Here is a 15,973-nt window from a genome sequence, read left to right as displayed (position 1 = left end):
TATATATAGGGTCTAACACATGCCTGACACATATAGACACACAAGTGGTGCTTGGTGGGTGGATGGATGGATGGATGGGCAGATGGATAGATGGACAGATGAATAAATATGTGGATGGATGGATAGATGAATGAAGGGATGGATTAATGGATGGATGAATGGGTGGGTGGGTAGATGGATGGGTGGGTGGATGGATGGATGGACGGACAGACGGATGGAAGGACGGATGTATGGATGGATAGATGGATGGATGTGTGCAAGAATGAATTGGTGGATGGAGAGACAGATGGGTAAATAAATGTGCATTTATATGTCCCGGGCATGAATGTGATATAGATAAAACTTCCAATGAATAAAAGAAAGAAGCAAAAGCAAACACCAAACCTTTCCAAACCACCTCTTCTTCTCTCAGAAAATGGTTCCCCCTTGCGGCTGCCACACTCCTCCACTATTGCTCTTCTGCCCTACAGGGTAATTATCCCCCGCTGGTCTGCCTGCCAACTCAACAAGATTTTTGAACTCCACCAAGGCAGAGACCATGTCAGGTTTCACTTTGAATCCCCAGCACTTGGTACAGATCCTAACACAAAGCAGATGCCCAATGAATGGTGACAATAAATGATTATCAATAGGACACATGTGACAAACTGGGGGGACAAGATGAAGGAGAGACAGGGAAAGTAATAGAAGGCTGCAAGATATAAAACAGCCCAAGGACTGGGAGGAATTTACCTCCACTTCTACTAACAACTGGAATTCCCAGACCATCCCGATCTCAACTCTCTCCCAAGTCTCTCTCAACTCCCATCGTCAGCCTGAGACTAGACAGACCACGTGGCCCAGAAAAGATGGTCCCCATACCCACCATATCCTCTCAAATTGAGCTCGTCTCCCTGCCACAGGGGTGCCCACCCCCAGCTCCACTCAAGGAGCGCACCTTTGAAAGCATCATCAAGGTCCTCCTTCCCAAAGACAACCCCCAGGTCATGGATGGCACAGGTGTGGAACTGCACACGGAAGATGACGTCTCGGGCTGGGCTTCGGAACTTCTTGTGGTAGCACTTCAGCTGGGTGGGAAGATGGGCAGAACCAGTCAGGGGCCTGAGGCTGGGAGGTCAGGTCCCAGGGAGCCTCCTTATCAGCTCCACTGACTGAGCCCCCAAGGCTCACCCCAAACCCGATGAGGGAGAGCTCATCAACACCAAACAGGATCTCAGAGTTCTGTGGGGAAACTTCTAGAACAGCAAAGAATTGGAGATCAGCCTTGGCCTCTGGGGACAAAAATGTCCTCCCAAGAAGTTTCTGCATACAAGCCAGAGTGCAAAAAGTAAGATGGATTTAAATGGCAGCAGGAAGGACTAAAGCTATAATTCACAGAGTCCTTGTCACCAATAAGAAGCCAGGAGGTAACAGCTCACACTGAGTGGTATTTCCCTGGAGATGCTCCAGAACAACAGCTAAGCCCAGGGTGAGAGACACAGACTATGTGAGACTGGAAGGTCTTCCAAGAGCCCCGAGAGCCTATGGTTCCAAGCCTGGCAGCCCAGGAGGAGTAGCTGTCTTGTCCCAAGAGGCAGGAAGGGAGTAAGAAAAGAAGAGAGAGAAAATAAACAAGGATGGGACTTGAGACAGAGGAACAGCACTCACCAAGATGTCTCCCTTCAAGAGCAGTCCTGGCTCGATGGTGATGCAGACGCTAGTCTGGCTGTCTCCTGGGATGTTGCTAAGGGAGAGAGGCGGACAGAAACAGAGAAGGCTGCTGGAGGGGAGATGAGGGAGGGGCGTTTTCTCCCTGCTCCCCCTATGCCACAGGGTTAGTGGGAAACCTCTCTGACTCTGTCCTTTCAACCCTCTTGAGAACACTGTCTCCTCTCCCCACCCTTCTGACCTAGTCCTTAGCCCTAGGCCTTGGGCATCCCTGGCCTCTCATGCCCATGTAATACTTACTAGATGCCAGATGTGTACACAGGTTGCATGGCCTGGTAGATGCGGAGAAATGGCCGACATCCTGTAAAAGTGGGGTGGGTGTTACCTAAGACAGCAGAAACTGGCAGGCGGGAGGGGCAGAGGAGACAGTGAAGGGAGAAAGAGAGAAAGGAAAGAAGGAACGGGGGAAGGCGAGGTAGGAAGGGGAAGGAGGAAAAGAGGAAAGAGAAAAAGAGGAAGCAGAAAGGGGAAGAAATGCCAACTTTTCACTTGTAAAGCAAACTAAATTTATAAAAAACATTGTCCATCCAACATCATTGGCCAGCAGGCACTGCAAATATCAAACCCATTTTGAAAATGAATAGATTGGGGCTTAGAAAAGTTCAGGAAGCAATGTACTTGAGAGTCCAGTGGAAGTGTTATGACCCTGTAGCTCTCATGTTGTCTGTTACTACCCAAGGTTGCCTCTTAGAGGAGAAGATGGAAGATGAAAGGGAGGAGTTGGTAAGGGGGAGGTTGGAGGGCTCAAGGCAGGTACCTCCTTTAGACTCAAAGTTGGGGATGCCGTGCATGATCACGTGGTGCAGAAACAAGGGCTTGTTGTTCATTTTGATGGAGCCGGAGAGCAGGCCGCTGAAGTAATGCACATACCTGCAGTGGTGGAAGAAGCAGCTTCAGGGAGAGAGGTCTGCGCTGGTGCAGTAATCACTGTTCTGTCTTTTCCAAGAACATTGCCCTAGATCGCTTACCTACTCTACCTTCTCCCCAACCAACATGGTCCCCCTCCCCAACCAGGCCTCCCTCCCAGACATTCCTGCCTGCTACTGGGAGACCCAGGTGGGAAGAGTGAGCAGGTATACCAGACCTAGAGCTGGGTCAAGCCAAGCATCCCACTTGGAGTTCGCCACCGCCCTCTGGTGGTCAACATGAATATCTCTTTCCTGCTTCACTCCCAGCCCAAGAATCTCCTGCTGTACCAAAATTTCCACCCCACATCCCTGACAGGCAACATTTAGCTGCTCAAGGCAGGCCCAACGACCAAACAGCTCTGACACCCTCACACCCCCACACAAAGCTCAAATCAAGCTTGTGCTCATACTCACAGCCCCAGTTCTGCCCACAGATCCAGTAGCCACAAGTGACAGTCTAGCAAATAGTGAGCAAGACCTTAATAAACGTAGTTCTTCACTTTCTCTACATCACACTAAAGTGCATGAAGTCCCTCTCTCTGTATCCTTGAGTTTACTTGGTATTCAAGGTAACTAATAAGTATTACTATCTCTAGGATCAACATCCCCCAATATTTTTTTTTTTCTTTTTTTGAGATGGACTTTCACTCTTGTTGCCCAAGATGGAGTGCAATGGTGCAATCTCGGCTCACCACCACCTCTGCCTCCCAGGTTCAAGCAATTCTCCTGCCTCAGCCTCCCGAGTAGCTGGGATTACAGGCATGCGCCAACATGCCCGGCTAATTTTGTATTTTTAGTAGACACGGGGTTTCTCCATGTTGGTCAGGCTGGTCTCGAACTCCCAACCTCAGGTGATCAGCCCACCTCGGCCTCCCAAAGTGCTGGGATTACAGGCATGAGCCACTGCGCCTGGCCAACATCCCCCAATTCTTTAACAAGGATCTGTTGGAAGAATGGAAGGACTAACCCATACCTTCTCCTTCTAGACAGAGAGGATAAATAAGGTCCAGGAGGGGTCACTGGACTCCAGAGACACACAGCAAGAAAACACAAAGCTGGGAGTGGATGGGGAGAGCAGGAAAGAAGTCTGGACCCCAACGCATCTGCCCAATAAACTAGAGATCAGTCCTTCTGCGTCGATTAGTCAGCATTTTCCCTTTTCTTACTGGCCAGGGAATGCCAAGCTGAGTCAGTTAGACCAATCAGAATGTATTCCAAGGCTCTGCAGGAGCCAATAGTAGGTCTCTGAGGAGGGTGGAACTAGAGCCCACATGACCATGATAAGATCCCCTCCTGTCTCTTGGCTCCTTGGCCCACCTCCAGGCCTGTGCGCCTCTGTCCCTGGGCTTGGGTGGGGCCTCCTCGGACTACTCAAGTAAGATAATCTGATGGGCAGCACCCGCTCCTATTCAGACCCCTGCCCCATTACTCAAGCCGGAAACCTGGAATAGCAGTTCCTATCAGATCTCTGGATCACGCCAACAGGATGTGTCTGTGTTCGGGGGACAATGAGTCCGGGGGCGGGTGACAATGAATGAGAGAGCTACAGGCAAAGCCCCTCCCTCTCTCTTTCCCTGCCTTCCTCTCCTCCATCTGCTCCATTCCCTGCAAGTGACACTGACAAGAAGGCAGGAGGGTGGCAACAAATGCATAGTAAACCCACAGTTGCACTTCCACATCTGGGCTCAGAGAGGTGACCCACCCACAAACAGAGGCAGTGTCAGATAGGAGCCAGGCAGACACGCCCCAACGGCACGCTGTGCAAGCACATTTTGAACACCAGGTGATATGGTTTGGCTGCATCCTCACCCAAATATCATCTTGTTGTAGTTCCCATAGTTCCCTCGTGTTGTGGGAGGGACCCAGTGAGACATAACTGAATCATGGTAATGGTTTCCCCCATACTGTTCTCAGGGTAGTGAATAATTCTCACAAGATCTGATGGTTTTATAAGGGGAAACCCCTTTCCCTTGGCTCTCTCTCTTCTCTTGTCTGCCACCATGTGAGATTTGCCTTTCACCTTCCACCATGATTGTTAGACCTCCCCAGCCACGTAGAACTGTGAGTTCATTAAACCTCTTTCTTTTGTAATTTGCCCAGTCTTGGATATGTCTTTATCAGCAGCATGAAAATGGACTAATACACCAGGGAATCCCTAAATAATCCTATTCCTGAGAGGTGACACTGATCCCTGGTCTTCAGACCTTCACTGCTCAGATTCAGAGATGTGATTCTCTGCTCATTCTCTCCAAGTCACACTGTGCCATTGGAACAGCATGCTTCTCTCTTAGTATCCTTATCCTTCAAGGTCAAAGGTCAAACTGTGATTACGGTCAGCAGACACACATGGCAAGCCAGAGACTGAGAAGGCAGTATTTGACCAATCATTCTTTCTTCCCTGAGAAGACTCTCATTGATCCACAGCTGCTGTGTCTGGGGGCCTAGCCAGAATTTTCTGCACATAAAGACATCCCATTTCTGGTTGCTGACTCTGAGGCTGGCTATCAACTGTTTTGTGCCAACTATAAGGTGCTGGGTTCCCTGAGGACTCACTCACTTCTTGGGCTTCCAATTACATTGGTGGGAATAGCCCCCAGCTGAGACAGCAAAGTTCTAGCCAGCCAAGCAAGGCAGGGTGATGGGGCATGTGTTGAGACCCTCAGCATGGTGAGGCTAAAGAGCTCCAGGACTCACAGCTCTAGGCCCTTGTTGGCCCAGTCAGTGTGCACAGGGACTAAAAAGGCAAATGGGATGCTTTGGCCTCCAGGCCCTTATAGTCAGTTCTATTCCTCTGTCTGGATCCTTTACCCTGGGCACATTCACTTGGAGGCTTCCTTCTCCCCACCCAGATCTCATGTTACACGTCACCTTCTCGTAAGGCCCTTCCATGTGAATCAGCCCTCTTGCCAGCCCCATCACTCTCTAGCCATCATAGTTTGCTTTTTCTTTGCAGCTCTCATGACTATCTGAATTGTTTCCTTATATGTGTATCATCCACTAGAAGCTGAGCTCCATAAGCCCTTGCCTGGCAGATTCCGTACCATGTCACCAGTGTGCAGAACGGTGCTGACATCACAGCAGGTGGCAGGCCCACAACTCCCAGCAGCAAACGGAACTGGGCCTGTGTCCCACTGTCCACGTCTCCAGCTTGGGCTTGGGTTTCCCACCACCCTGGCTGCAGCCTCCCCCAAAGACCACCTGCCCCTGATGCTGCGTGCACCTTCCTGTGGATGAGATGTCATTGACACGTCACCCACGGAGCAGGATCCCTCAGGACAGTGGGTCACACAACCAGGGGGCACTGCCCTGGCCCAGGCATTACTAGGCTTTCATGTGCTTTCCAGTTCTGCCACTACTCGCTATAGACCGTGGCCATGCCCCTCCCTCGGCTCAGCTTCTAATCTGCAAAATGGGATGCCTAGGTCGTCACATGACAGCTCACCATGATTCCAGTTTAGGCTCAAATTCACCCCCTCTATACTAAGAGGTATTCCCCTACCATCCCCCTTAAAAGAGCCCCGTTCCCGTTCCCCTCCTATCAGTTCTCGTGTCTGCAGTGCCCTCTTTCCTTCCTAGCCTCGTTGCTGTCTGACATTGTCTTGTTTGTACAGCTATTCGTTTCATGTCCATTTCTCTCATTGGGTATCAGCTCACCAAGGGAAGGACTTTTTCCTATTCCCCTAGATATCTCAGTGCTTGGAGCCATAGTAGATGATTTAAAGTTTGCTGAATGAATAAATCCATCCCTGCCCTGTTTCCTGCCTGGGCTATTGTGAGACTCCAATAAGACCATGCAGTTGAAAGCTCTCAGTAAAACTGTCTAAACTCTCCCAACAGAAGGTGACCCTTATCATGAGTCTCTGACCTCCCACAGCAGGGGGTAGTGACACAGTCTCCTGTAGACTCATCCAAGCACTGAAGCAATCCTGCCTCCAGGGCCAAGAACAGCACACGCCTTCCTATGCCAGCGCCTTTTTATCCCCAGACTCCTGCTTCTCCACGAAGGTTGCCCTGCTCTCTAGCACAGCCTCAGAGTCAAGTGCTGTGCCAACCTGCGGGCACACACCACAGGCTGGCTCCTGGGCTCTTTTGTGTGCCTGAGCTCATACCACTGCAGGCTGGCATCTGAAAACATGTGCCTGGTGCACCCCCACCTAGGCACAGCTATCCCATCCCTGTGAGTACACAAGTCTTGTCCCCACGTACAGTGAGTGCACACACACATACATGGGGCTGAGAGCCCCAGAGACCTACCTTCTTTGGGATGGCTGGCCAATGGGCACAATCTTATCCTCATAGAACCGCTTCATTGCAAACCGGTCCAGAGCCTGGTCCGCGCTGCAGGGAGAGACAGGTGGTCAAAAGAGGCAACTCCTGCATCCAAGAACCCCTTGTTTTCCCCACCCCTGCTCCCTCAGACCTGCAGAGCCCTCTGGCCAGCTCTTGTCCTACAGGGAAGACAAGCCTCTTCCCCCTGCCATCCTGTGCTGAGAAGCTTTCTGGAAAAGAGTGCTTCAGCATCTCTCCAACTATGTGGGGCAGCACTCAGCCTAGGCTTTAAAGCTCAGCAGGCTGGGAGCCCAGCTCAGGTCTATCACTAATAAGCCCCATGTCCTGGTACAAGTTCGTGAATCTCTCTGAACTTCATTCTCCTCACCCATCAAATGAGGGTGATAATTGCCCCTTCCTCAAAGGTGACTATGGAGATGAAGGGAGGGAACATCCATAAGGAGCTTGGCACACGTGGCACACAATAGGGGTATAGGAGTGCAGTAGGGGTGCAGCCTCATCTTTGCTCATCATTAGGCAAAAATAAGACTGGCTTGGGTTGCTCAAAGTCCTAACACTACAGCCTCCTGGCAGGCCCTCCACGGAAGATTCTACCCATCCTCACAGAGCACTCAGAGAGATCACTTGGAAATGAAAAGATCACAAAGCTCCAGTGACTTCCCATCACTCTTAGAGCAAACTCCAGTCCTCAGTGAGACCACGAGGCCCCTGGCTCTGCCACCTCCTAGCTTACCCTCCTCTTCCTCTTCCCTCACTTGCTCAGCTTCAAACACCCCAGCCCCTCACATTCCCATCCTTCCTCTTCTCTCAGTGTGCAGGGCTCATCCCGCAGGCTTGATACGGCTCAGCCTTTCCCATCCTGGTCACTCAGGTCTCTGCTCCAGTGTCGCCTCATCAAGAGGCCTCTTCTGACCATGTACCCGCCTCACCACTGCCCTTCTCGAGTCCCTTTACTCTTTCATGATAATTAGCACCTGCTATTACTAATGTATTTGTTTGCGTGTTTAATGCCCATGAAGACAGTGACCTGGCTTTGCCCTCTGCTACATTCTCAGCACCTAGAACAGAGCCTGACACATTGGCTGTCCAATATTTATTGTTTTTTTCTTTTTGAGACAGAATCTCCCTCTGTCACCCAGGTTGGAGTGCAGTGGTGCCATCTCAGCTCACTGCAACCTCCGCCTCCCAGATTCAAGGGATTCTCCTGCCTCAGCCTCCTGAGTAGCTGGGATTACAGGCACCCGCCCCATCACGCCCAGCTAATTTTTGTATTTTAGTAGAGACAGGGTTTCACCATGTTGGCCAGGCTAGTCTCAAACTTCTGACCTCAAGTGATCCACCTGCCTTGACCTCCCAATGTGCTGGCATTACAGATGTGAGCCACTGCACCTGGCCATATTCCTTGTTGAATGGATAACAAAATGAATGGGTGAATCCCTCTGCCTCTCTGAAGAGTGGGATAGGAAAGGGAGTCAGTGACTGGATGTTCTTTATTCTTGTTCCAAACATCTAGGTAGGAAAAGGGCCTTCTGTTGTCCAGAGGCAGAGGAATGCATGAGACAACTTCTATATTCTATATTTTATATTCTATATTCTATATTCTATATTGTGTTGCCAGACCCAGATCTGATCCGACATTTCTTTCTGACTCCTTTCCTGCTGGCCCAGGGAAAAAGAAGGCGGTTTGGCAAGGAAATGTGGCTCCAAGGAGCTGGCCGCATGGGGTGCTCAGGACAAGGCCTGCCTCCCAAGCCTGCCCCACCAGAGCCCCCAAAAGAGAATTGGACTCTCTTCCCTCCCACCGTCTGTCCACAGGCTCCTGCCTCAGAGCTGGTGGCCCCTGCACCCTTCCTCATCGCTTCTCATTCCCTCTGTGCTTATCTCCTCAATCCAGGGAACAGAGAGGCTGTGGGTGGATGAGACGAAGGGGGTCATACTGTCAATGTTCCAGAGGATGGGTGGCTCCAGGCCCCTCTTACCTGGCAGAAATGTTGCTGTAGTGCATGTAAGCCGCGATGACAACTCCTATCCTGCCTCGGTTTCCCTGAAAGAACCCCAAACACAAAAGCATTTATTTCTAAGGCCAGCCCTGCTGCCCCAGAGCTTATCTAGAAGCCTTGGTGGAAAGGAATTGGGGCTGGAGAGAGGGGTGTGGATTTAAGGGAGAACATAAGGAGGAAGGAGGCCTCAGGGGAGGGAAACAGGTGGGGTCTAAGTCTCAGAAAAAACACATCTGATCATCCACTGCCGTGGACATAAGGTGATGTCACCTGCACTTCTTAGAGGTGCCCCCCAAGACAGAATCTATTATCCCCTAGAAAGAAAAATACAGACTTATATGCTCACAAAATTCAAGGATATAGGCAGGTACACACGATCATCCAAGGACACATTCAGGCACACACACACACACACACACATGCCACAGCTCTGACCTTGTTGTGTAGAACAACAACATTGTGGGGGTCTGCGTTGAGCCATGTGTCCATGGCCTTACAGATGCTGCAGATCTTCTCCAGGGCTGGGGTGTGGAGGTCGGGCCAGCCAAATTCCAGTACCTACGGCCCAAGCCATGAGTGAGAAGAGGGCAGAAGCCCTGCAGAGTCAACCAAGCCAGCGGGAGCCGCCCACGCCACGTGCCAGTACCTGGGCGGCGGCCCACAGCTGCTGGTTCCTGCCAGGACTTGGTTCCTCCCTGCCCACTGGTCAGCAAGGAGGCACGGATGTGAAGAGTAAAGGCTGTGCATGACCCAGTACTCGGGACCCTGGGTCCAGGTCTTGGCCCTGGCACTGACTCACTGTGGGGCCTTAGGCCTCATGTCCTCTTCCAGTCTCAATTTCCCCATATGTGTGTTTAAAAAAAACAAAAGAAAGGCTTGGAGCTGATGACCCCAAGGTCCCTATCATAGAACTGACCTCCAACGTGCTGAGGGGCCCCAAGCACTGCCCTCAAGCTCTTCTCCCACAGACAGCCCTGAGGCCTGGCTCAGGCTGAGAGAGGAAAAAGCAAAGGGCTGTCTGATGTTCATGACTCTTTTCTAAGCCCTGGACACACAAACCATCCACTTTCCAGGCCAGTCAAGAGCAGCCTTAAGGACACAAAGGGCAGACGTGAAGAGTGGGCTTCGGGCCTCTCAAAACCTTTCTAGACTCACCAACTTTAAAGTAAAAGAGAACTCTGCAAGGACCCGTAGAGCACACCTAATCCAGCCAGGCCACTTTCAGAGGGGCACACTGAGGCCCAGAGAAGTCCGTCACCACCCCCAGGGTCACAAAGCAGCATGTACCAAACTCTCAGAGTTAGGAGCAGATGCCCACGGCAAAGCCCGCACACAGCCCCCCGAGCAAACAGAGTAAAAAGCAGCAGCAGGGCCAGGCTCGCTGGCTCACGCCTGTAATCCCAGTACTTTGGGAGGCCAAGGTGGGCAGATCAGTTGAGGCCAGGAGTTTGAGACCAGCCTGACCAACATGGCGAAACCCCATCTCTACTAAAAATACAAAAATTAGCCAGGCATGGTGGCGGGAGCCTGTAGTCCCAGCTACTCGGAAGGCTGAGACAGGAGAATGGCTTGAACCCGGGAGGCGGAGGTTGCAGTGAGCTAAGATCAAGCCTCTGCACTCCAGCCTGGGCGACAGAGGGAGGCTCCGTCTCAAAAAAACAAAAAAAACAAAAAACAAAAAATGGCAGCTGGAAGGTCAAAAGCTGCAACTCTCAACTGCTTTAAATCCAAAAACTAAACATCTCACAACTCCAACCTCACCCAAGAGATTCTGTGTACTCCCCGGCAGGCAGACCTGGGTGGAAAGTCACTGCCCCAAGCTTTGCTTTCTGTAATTTATATTATGGAAAGGATAAATAGATCATTTTCCATTTTCCAGATATAAGATGGCACTCTGACTTTGAATAGGCTTTTCAAACTGTCACAGCATTTTCCCCAAGATTATTGTGTGGGAACCACGGACAGGGAGTCCATTTGTTCTCCTTCTCCTCCCCCACCCCAAAATAGCCACTGGCTCACCTTGGCATGGAGCTTCGTGATGTCAGGTCTCCGCTCAGAGAGGTTGAACAGCTAGAAGGAGAAAAAGGAAGAGAGCATGAGGAGGTGAGAGTGAGGAGCGCAGCAAGGGGAGAGAGAACCATGGGCTGCTGGTCCCAGAAAGGACGGTGGCATCATCACCAACTTCCTCTGAAGAGCCCACGACAGCACCCAGCAGGGCATCAACGTCCTCCCACAGCCAGGGGCCTGGCCACAAAACAGCCATGAGCTCCCTGGACCTCCTGTGCCTGCTCTCACTCTCTCTCCCCTGACAGGAATTCTATCCATACATGAACATGCAGGTGAGTCCCAGCAGACACACCGTCACCAAGAGGAACTAAACTGTAGGTCCTCAGGATGAAGACGGAGAGAGAGAGAGATGAGGACACTGAGCCACCCGGCTCCATGAGCGGATGTCCTGAATGGAAGACGAGAAAGGGATGGAACTTGTCTCCAGTCCCGCTTGCCTCTCGTCACACCGAACAGGAATCCAGCGGTGTGAGATGATAAGTAGTTGGCAATCTCTGGTTTCCTCTTCACACATGGACCTTAGAACCTCATCCCACAAGGCTGCAACTTCTCTGTCACCAGACATCCTCCATCAGAGGGGCAAACCATCCTGGGTGGTCCCAATCAGACCCTTGACATACCTCTCCCAGCACATGCCTTTCAATGCCTGACCACTGGGGTCCCATTCCTGACCACTGGAATCCCACGGAATTCCCCAGTCTCTGGAATTCCTGCCTCTACCTCCGAGGGGGGCATGCAGAACTTCCCACCTCCACCCCACTGCCTGGGAAACTCAAAGGCCACTGTGTCGTCTCCTGGGGAGAAAAGGGGACAGCCCAGTCTGGAATAGGCAGGATAGAGAGAGGGGCGGTAGGGCACCAAGTCCCATAGAACCCTGGACTCCTTAAATCAGAAATAGGTGGATTTTCATCCACTCTTGCACTCTGTAAAGGAATACACTTTATTATGTTACAATAGCCATCACTCAATGAATGTCTGCCACCTGCCAGCCTGTGTTAAGGACTTTACATCTAACAGCTGGCTTAATTCTCTCACCAACCATAAGAGGTAGATCTTAGACCCACTATACAGATGCAGAAGCTAGGGCTTAGTGAGGCTAAACAGCCAAGATCATGTAGTTAGTAAAAGGAGAGCCAGAATTTGAAACCAGATCTTTCTGATGTTTAAAGCCAGGCTCTTAAGAATGCCCCAGTGCAGCTAATAGACGGGTCTCTATAGTGGTTGAATAGTATCCTCAAAATGTCATGTCCGCCCAGAACTTCAGAATGCAACCTTATTTGGAAACAGTGCCTTTGCCAATGTAAGTAGTTAAGGATCTCAATATGAGATCAACCTGGATCTAGGGTGGACCCTAAGTCCAATAATTGATGTCCTTATAGGAAGAGAAGACACGCGGAGACACTGAAGAAGGCCACATGGAGATGGAGGCAGAGATTGGGGTGATGCGCTACAAACCAAGGAATCCCACCAAAAGCTAGGAAAAGGCAAGAAGGGATTCTGCCCATAGGATTCAGAGGGAGTATGGCCCCCTCAACACCTTGATTTTAGATTTCTAGCCTTCAGAACTGTGAGAGAATAAATTTCTGTTATTTTGAGCCACCAAATTTGAGGTAGAGTCATCACTTGGTGTCTATGGGGTATTTGGATCTAGGACCCCTCCACCCCGCCGTGGACAGTGGATATCAAAATCCATGGATGCTCAGGTCGCTTACATAAAATATGTACTATTTGCATACAACTTGCATATAAAAAAATGTACTATTTGCATATAACTTATGCATATACTTCCGTAGACTTTAAATCATCTCTAGGTTACTTGTAATACCTAATACATATAAACGCTCTGCAAATAGTTGTTCTGCTGTATTGTTTTTATTTGTATTGTTTTTTATTGTTATTTGCTGTTGGTTTTTTTCTGAGTATTTTCAACTCATGGTGGATTGAATCCACAGAGGTGAAACTCGTGGATAGAAAGGGCCGCCTCATTTGTTACAGCAGCCCTGGGAAACTAATGTGGCCTCCTACATCCCACCTCAGACACCCTGGGGGCAGCCACCTGAGGTTGTACAGATCAGATCTGTGGGTCCAGTCCACAGGCACCTCCCTCTAAAATGGACCTGCGCCCTCCTCTGGGGCCAAGGACAGATCGGCCTTTCTACGTTAGTGGAGACCACGGCCAGTACCTCTCTCCCATGTGCTAAGGTGACTCCTCTGGGCCAGGCCAAGCCAGGTGCCAGCAACCCAGGGTCCCTTAAGACACATGTTGCCAAGACTCTGCCCTCAGACTTCTCAGAGGCACCGACCCTGTGCCAGCTCTGCCACTTCCTGGCCCTGCAACCTTAGGCAAATAACCCCACCTCTCTGTGCTCTAGCAAGTGCCTGCTTGCTAGGGCTGCTGCAAAGGTTAAGTGCGTGGAAAGCAGTTGGAACAGGGCCTGGCTAGCAGCAAGCGCTCGATAACCTGAACTCTTATTGTTACTCTCTTCTCCTGGCCAGCACACACATGCACACACAGAGTTCCAGATGCCACATTCCAGCTGCAGCACACTGCTTAGAGTAGAGCTGGACTGGAGAGTGATTGAAGACTCAGGCAAGAGAGCTGCCTGAGGAGAAGGGCAGATAAATAAAGAGAAGAGGGTGGGCTGGCACAGGGGCTGGTGGCAGGGATACCAGCCATGAAGAGGTGGCTAGCACATGGAAGCATAGAAGGCACAGGATGATAGGCACGAGGCCCCATCCTCACCAGGTAGTTGCCTCCATGTTTGGACTTGAGCATCTGGGCCACCTCACGGAGGTTGCTCCGGAAGTTCTCCTCATTGGCTGTGCTGGGGAAGGAGACAGCGATGATCCTCTCTGTGACGTACACCAGGTCCAGCTCACAGCTGTCCTCCATGGTCCGGCTCACACTCATGTTTCTAGGGAGACAGCAGGCAGCAGAGGGTCCAGATCAGAATCCAGCCCACAGGGAAGGCCCCAGATAGCTGCACCCATACACATCCTGTGTGACCCCCAATTGCAGTCCAGGGTGCTTGGCTGCTCTTCAACCCAAGGCCAAGGCCAGAGGTTTCCTCTGGCAAGGCCCGTGTGGCCAGTTTGGGAGTGCCGGTGAGAACAAGCTGGGTAGGGCTGGCAAGAACCTCAGGCCATTTCAGAACCAAACTGATAACACCATTTCTTGGTTCCCATCAGTCCACTGCCTTCAACCTGTGACTCCAGCTTAGAGCCAGGGCCAGACTGGCCCAGGAACCCGGAGCTCTGGCTCCCGACACTGTGCCTGCCTGACCAGGCAGAAGTCTCCTGAAAGGCCCCAGACTGCTCTGAAAGAGGAAGGAGAGCCTGCGCTGAACGCTCTCCAGCCCTGGAACGGAGCCTTCCACTGTCCGCCCCTCACTCTCTCAAGTGGTGGAGTGGGCGGGAGACCTCTCAGGAGAGAGGGCAGCTCGGGTGACATGTTCACCTGGGTTCCAGGTGAGCCAGACCACAGCACACATTCCAGCCCTCCCGGAGGCAGGCCGGCTCCTGCCCTTTGTTCCTTGGCCTTCTCCCCACCTCTGGCAGCTCCCACCACCTGCCAGAGCTGCTTCTTGGCAGCGGCCTCCCTGATTTCTAAGGGCCCAGGAAACAAGAGGGCATGGAGCCCTTGCTGCTGCAGTGGTGGGTAGCTGCCAGCACCATGCATTTCCCGGAGAGGTGGGAAGGTCCCTGGGCTGGCCGTCCTCTCCACTGGGCACTGGGGTGAGGAAGGGAGGGGCTCACATCTTTACATCTCTCCCAACTTTTCTTCCAGAGGAAGGGTCCAGGATGCCCACTGGGGAAGCCCACCTCTTGCTTCTAGAAGCACCTCCCCCATCCCTCCAGCTTTTTACCCCATCATCAACCTCCTAGTGCCTCGCTTCCCCCTCTGTCAAATGCAGGCAGCACTCACATTTCGTTCTGCTAACATTTCACCACAGCGGGATAAAGTGGAGAGTAGAGGACAGTGAAAGGAATACCGCCGGGATATTTAAAAGTTACGAGGGCTTTCTGGCACTAAACAGAACAAGCCCCCGGATGCTGAGAAGCCGTGAAGAATCCAGAACTCCACCAGGGTTCAATCCCAGCCCAGGTGGGGCGTGGAGGTGGGGCAGCCAAGGATGAGGCATGGCAGGACCTCTCTGGTGGGATGACAGGGGCCTGAGTGGGATTGGGGACCAGCACCCAGAGGTAAGGAGCCCGGTTTGAGCTTGACTCTGAGTCCCGGCCACTTCTTGTCCCTATGGAAAGCTTCTCATTGCAGCTGTGGGGGTGAAGTTTGTATCTCAAGCCAACTGCCTACTCAAGGACAGTTCTTGTAGGTGGTGACCAGTTTGGGACAAGAAGCCACATGCACACATACCTGCAAGCAAGTGGGTTTGAGGGTGGGGAGCCTTAGCTAACTTGCAGCATCCCCTCCTCCCCACCCTCCAAAACCCCTCTCTGTCCTGGCTCCAAGAAAGAAACTAGAATGTCAGAAAAACTCGCAAGCCCAAGCTCCTGCGATTTCAGCCTCTCCCTCAGCACAGGAGGGGGAGCAAGAGGTGCTGGTGAGGGCCGTGAGTCAGACGTGGCCCATAGGGATGCTGACCCGCCCCTGTCTACAGGCTGGATCCCGGGAAGGATGCAAATGCAGAACAGTGCCACCAGCCGGACAGCCTCAGCATCACACTCCGCATCCATCTGTCCAGGTCTGAGGGAATGAGGAGATCTTCTAAGAAGCCACCTCCAATCTGTGGACAGCCGGCAGCAGGGCCAGAAACTGCCAGGGGCTTCAACTCTACCCCAAGGCTGGCATCCCCGATCATCTCAGGAGCCTCGGTGGGTGAAGGTGAGGCAGAGGGGGAGGGGAGCAAAACAAACTCTCTGGATCACCAAGACACAAAGTCCCTCGTGCATCCCCTTCCCCCGGCCCCTGCCAGCCTAGCCAGATAGGGAATTTTCCTTTTATAAACTACTCTGCCCAGTCAGAACCCCCTGTTTGCAGAG

The 15,973-nt window shown here is 51.8% G+C and overlaps 1 protein-coding gene across 15 annotated transcripts in view; it reads right to left on the bottom strand.

The window, feature by feature from the left end:
* Positions 1-15,973, bottom strand: part of TNS1 (tensin 1) — a 206,078-nt gene that overhangs the window by 86,325 nt on the left and 103,780 nt on the right. For all 15 annotated transcript variants that reach the window (XR_004053163.1, XM_030916312.1, XM_030916313.1 and 12 more), the window contains 9 exons: positions 13,716-13,887; positions 10,925-10,975; positions 9,341-9,463; positions 8,885-8,949; positions 6,870-6,953; positions 2,465-2,577; positions 1,948-2,008; positions 1,648-1,723; positions 938-1,067 (listed from right to left, as the gene is read on the bottom strand). Coding sequence is in view for 14 of the 15 variants with exons in the window: in XM_030916312.1 (XP_030772172.1) it covers positions 938-1,067; positions 1,648-1,723; positions 1,948-2,008; positions 2,465-2,577; positions 6,870-6,953; positions 8,885-8,949; positions 9,341-9,463; positions 10,925-10,975; positions 13,716-13,887 (875 nt within the window). In the remaining variant the exon portion in view is untranslated. The remainder of the gene's footprint in view (positions 1-937; positions 1,068-1,647; positions 1,724-1,947; positions 2,009-2,464; positions 2,578-6,869; positions 6,954-8,884; positions 8,950-9,340; positions 9,464-10,924; positions 10,976-13,715; positions 13,888-15,973) is intronic.

The sequence above is a fragment of the Rhinopithecus roxellana genome, chromosome 14 (genome assembly GCF_007565055.1).
Source record: "Rhinopithecus roxellana isolate Shanxi Qingling chromosome 14, ASM756505v1, whole genome shotgun sequence".
NCBI lineage: Eukaryota > Metazoa > Chordata > Mammalia > Primates > Cercopithecidae > Rhinopithecus > Rhinopithecus roxellana.
The sequence above is the reverse complement of the archived record's forward strand: the minus strand, read 5'-3'. Positions and strand labels throughout refer to the sequence as shown.